The sequence below is a fragment of the Vigna angularis genome, chromosome 9 (genome assembly GCF_016808095.1).
Source record: "Vigna angularis cultivar LongXiaoDou No.4 chromosome 9, ASM1680809v1, whole genome shotgun sequence".
Lineage (NCBI taxonomy): Eukaryota > Viridiplantae > Streptophyta > Magnoliopsida > Fabales > Fabaceae > Vigna > Vigna angularis.
In genome coordinates, this window is record NC_068978.1 from 13,185,302 (window position 1) to 13,189,603 (window position 4,302).

The window sequence follows — 4,302 nt, forward strand, 5'->3', positions numbered from 1 at the left end:
ATTAAGTCATCGAATTTGGTTTGATATGCCTATAACTGCTATTCTGAATTGCTAGAAAAGTTTTAAATGTTATTATATACATGTTTTGCATAAAACACATATCATATGTTTCATATAGCTCAAATTCGTTTTGAAATTTATCATATATGCATCACAATGTGTGTCACTACTCTGTTGCAGAACTTTTAACACTGGTGTAGAAAGAGCTTTAGACGTTTGTTATTTTGGACTTTTAAGGTCTGATATCGGTCTGACGTCTTTATGGGTGACATTAATGAGACGTCGAACGCCACTGTGATTCATTGGATGTCGGAATGTGCACTGACAAACGTTTGTAGACGTCGTGTTGTACCACAACCGACGTCTAATGGGTGTTTTTTTTTTAACTTTTTTTATTTTTGCAATAAAACCACACCTGAAAAACAGAAAATTGTCCTAGTACAGTGTACTAATTATGTATTAAATTTAAAATGAGTTAAATATTTTTAGTTTTGAATTTTGACACAAAATTTGAATTTTGTGTCCATATGAAATTGTGAAACATTTTAATCTCAAACTTTTAAAATAAATAAATAAATATAGTTTTTTTACATGTTAAAATTTAACTAATTAGATTAAAATGATAATATTTATTTATTTTTAAAAAATTTGAAATGAAATATTAAAATAAATTCTAATTTTATGTTAAAATATATATATATATATATACACCAAACGTAAAAGTGGTCAAATAAGGAATTTTACCATGAGTCGTCAAAGAATATTGAAAAAATGTGTTATGATGTCTTTGTTGCGTTTCTATGAGAAAGGAGAATCTAATTTGCAACATTGAATCATATTTATTTTGTAACGAGACTTTGAACATTAATGGCGCCTGTTTGGTCGGCAGAATTTTGAGAATCTACGATAACGGCCTCCCTCAGTTGCTTCCAAACTCAAAAAGTCTAAAATATTCAATGCCATGAGCGGAGATAAGCTATGGTTTTCTCACCACATTTATTATTATTACTATATATGTATAACCTTCTTACCTCTTCAACAACATGAAACAACCATTTTTACACATCAAAGCTAGCTCAAAGTTTTACTCAAAGAAATCTTCCATTTCAGAGAAACAAACACATCAACGATATGGCTAATTGGTCCCCTGAAAATGCCAAAAAAGCTTATCTACAAGCACTCAAAATGGTAAGAACCAAGACCAATATCTAAGATGGGTTTGTTTTATGTTACTTTGTTTCTTTGTCCCATGAGATTTGCTGTAGCCTTGATTTGGTTGAGATCTAATAATCAAGGTGATGAATCTGGTAACTCCTGTTTTTGTTTCTTAAGGTGTCTATTAGGTTAGAGTAGTAGAGTGATTATAAGTTATCTTTAATCTTGATTTAATCTTGATTCATGAGTGATGTAGTATTTTTGGACATTATGTTCTGTAAGTTGTTAAGGTTAATTACTGTGATTGACATACTATCTGCATTAAAACTTGGTTATTCTGCATAATTTTATTTATTAAAAGACGTCTTTGTGGATTAAAGGAAGAGGGTATGTGGAACATATTCTTGATCCTAACTTAGGTAAGACTTTTACATTAGTTTAAGTTAGAACACTAGTTGAGTATCCTAAGTAAAAATGATATATCTTGAGGTTTTGGATATTGTGAGTTAAGTATAATGTTAAATTCTGTTGTGTAACTGATTGGTGATATGGGGTGAAGATCATGGTTTCTAATACCTTAATGTTGGAAAATTCAAGTATATATATAAGGAAGAAGATTGTAAACTCATTTGTGTAAGATTTTTAGGTTGGAGTAATGTTTTATTGGTGTTATGTCTTCACTGTCACTTTATAAGGGTATCATATATTTTGCTGTCCTTTTGCAGGCCAAAAGAGACAAAGAACCTGATGTAGTAGAGTTCATATCTGCTCTTGCAGCAGGAAACAATGCACAACTCATGGTGGTGGCCGGTGCCGGCGTGGCCGGTTCAGCCACCCTTGCTCTGGCTGCAGCGGCTCATCAAACTGGTGGCCGTGTGATATGTGTATGTTGTGACCAAATAGAGACAAAACCATTGAGAAAAGATCTAGGAGTTTATGCAGATCGTGTTGAGTTTGTTGTAGGAGATGTGAGAAGCCTTCTGCTAGGAGATTACAAAGGAGCTGATTTTGTGCTTGTGGATTGTGACATCAGTAATGCAAGGGAAGCTTTTCTAGCAGCATTTAAAGGTGCCAGCAGAGATGGTGCAGTTGTGGTAGGATACAATGTTAAGCACAGAGCTTCAAGATGGAGACAACTAAGAGCATCATTTTTACCCATTGGAGAAGGGTTGTTGGTGGCCAAAATAGATCCAAATTTGAAGAGTAACAATAATCACAGGGTTGTCCGAAGGAGGAGTCGTTGGATTGTTCAAGTGGACAACTGCACTGGAGAGGAACATATTTTTAGGGTCACCTCTCCTCATAAGAAAGTGCAGATTGAAGTCTAACGTTTGATAGGTTTGATTTTGGATTATGAATAATATGAAATCATAGAAGTAAACATAGATAACATGGTCTGAAGGGTACCTCCTAGGAATGTGTTATAGAACAGAAGCCATTTGCTGTTCAGTGATCTTCTATTTTGCTTTTTTCTTTTTCATGTGTTTAAGTGTATATTGGTGTAAATCATTTGGTCTGTTAATTTTTTTTCACAGGCCAAAGAAGCAATGAATGTATAACAGAAAAAGAAGTTCAAATTTGTAGCATTCTTGACCTTCAAAATAGCAAGAAAACCATCTATATGATAAAAGTGTAATGAACTTACTTTCTTCAGCTTGCATATATACATATGATCTAAAGAGCATCCAACAACCATTGCATTTTACACGGCAAAAGTTCTCTCGTGCATTTCATCGAACAGTTTCTTATCACTCTCAATATTTTAAATAATATAGTTTATAAAGAAAATAAATTCATATGGTGGAGTTATCGTATATTATTAGAATACTCTATTAAGTTAAATAATGTAATAAACTTGAAGTTTCTCACTCCTCCCTTACTATTTCATGCTAAGGAATTCATTTTGAATTGATATATTTAATATTTTTCATGAATGTTCGATTCCTTAAGTGTATTTGGTAATATATTTGTGTTTCTGGAATTGAGTACAACATGGAATTGAAGATGGTGTGTTTTTGCTTTTCTTTCGTTATTGATCAGATTTTCAGTTTGGTGAGCTAACAAGTATATATGTCATGTCTTGGAGAGGAAGTCCATTGTCCACATAACCATATGTGTTCATTGGAGTATGGAAAACTTTAATTTGAGCACCAATTATCCTATGATAGATTGAGGATAACATTTTAAACTTATAATACAATTTTTTTAATAATTATTAGAAAAAAAAAAGTGAAAAATAAACAGAAGAGAGAAGAGATAATCATCCATTTATGCGTTGGAGACCTATCCTTCTTCAAAGCTTATCAATTTCAAACGTGAAATTCAAAATAATTTTTTTTTAACTAAATGCATTAACGAGAAATTGGCTAATAAGTATGAAGTAACACATCCCGGCTCATTCTAGGAACTCAACGAGGAAATTCAACACAAAATAAATTTGAATTAAACTGTTGTAAAAGAAATTATATTATTTTGAAACCAAAACTTTAAGATATTATATTTATGATTTTTTTTTCTCTTTACACTATATTTGTTCTATATGAAATATACAAAGAGTTAACAATCATTTATGGATAGTTAACAGGTATTAATAGTTTAATTGTCATATCAAATATGGATATACAGTATTAATGATTAATTAATAGGTTTGACTGCTATAAGTCTCTATAAATATAGGGTTAATGTCCAGGTAAAAACAACATTGATGTATCTTAATAAAATAGAAACTTCTTTGAAAAATATATCTGACTTGAGGTTCAGAGTGTCTTCTGCATGTCAACAATCCATCAGAGTAGATTGCATTCTCAGAGAATTGAATGATCGAAAAAAAAACTGAGTAAAAAAGGACGACCGATCCTCGAACAAAACAATATTTAATATGTTTGTTTTACACTTATATTTGAAATTTTTAACGATGTAAGAAAAACAGCAAAGAAACATATATCATTATTATAATTATTTTCTTGGAGTGACTTTAATTTCATTTTATTTAATTATCATTCATAATTTTTTAGTAGGTGTCTTTAAATTCATTTTATTTAATTAATTGTTTTTCAATGTTTAATAACTATCATTATTTGTTTGGAGTGTCTCTAATTTCACATATTTAATTATTTTATAATATTAAATTAATAATAATATTTTATT

At 30.6% G+C, this 4,302-nt stretch overlaps 1 protein-coding gene across 1 annotated transcript; it reads left to right on the top strand.

Annotated features, from left to right (window-relative positions):
- Positions 1-1,002: 1,002 nt before the first annotated feature.
- Positions 1,003-2,778, top strand: LOC108347304 (uncharacterized). The gene is made up of 2 exons (XM_017586471.2): positions 1,003-1,188; positions 1,881-2,778. Exons 1-2 carry the CDS (start codon positions 1,132-1,134, stop codon positions 2,481-2,483), a joined length of 660 nt encoding a protein of 219 aa, XP_017441960.1. The 5' UTR covers positions 1,003-1,131; the 3' UTR covers positions 2,484-2,778.
- The last annotated feature ends 1,524 nt before the right edge of the window (positions 2,779-4,302 follow it).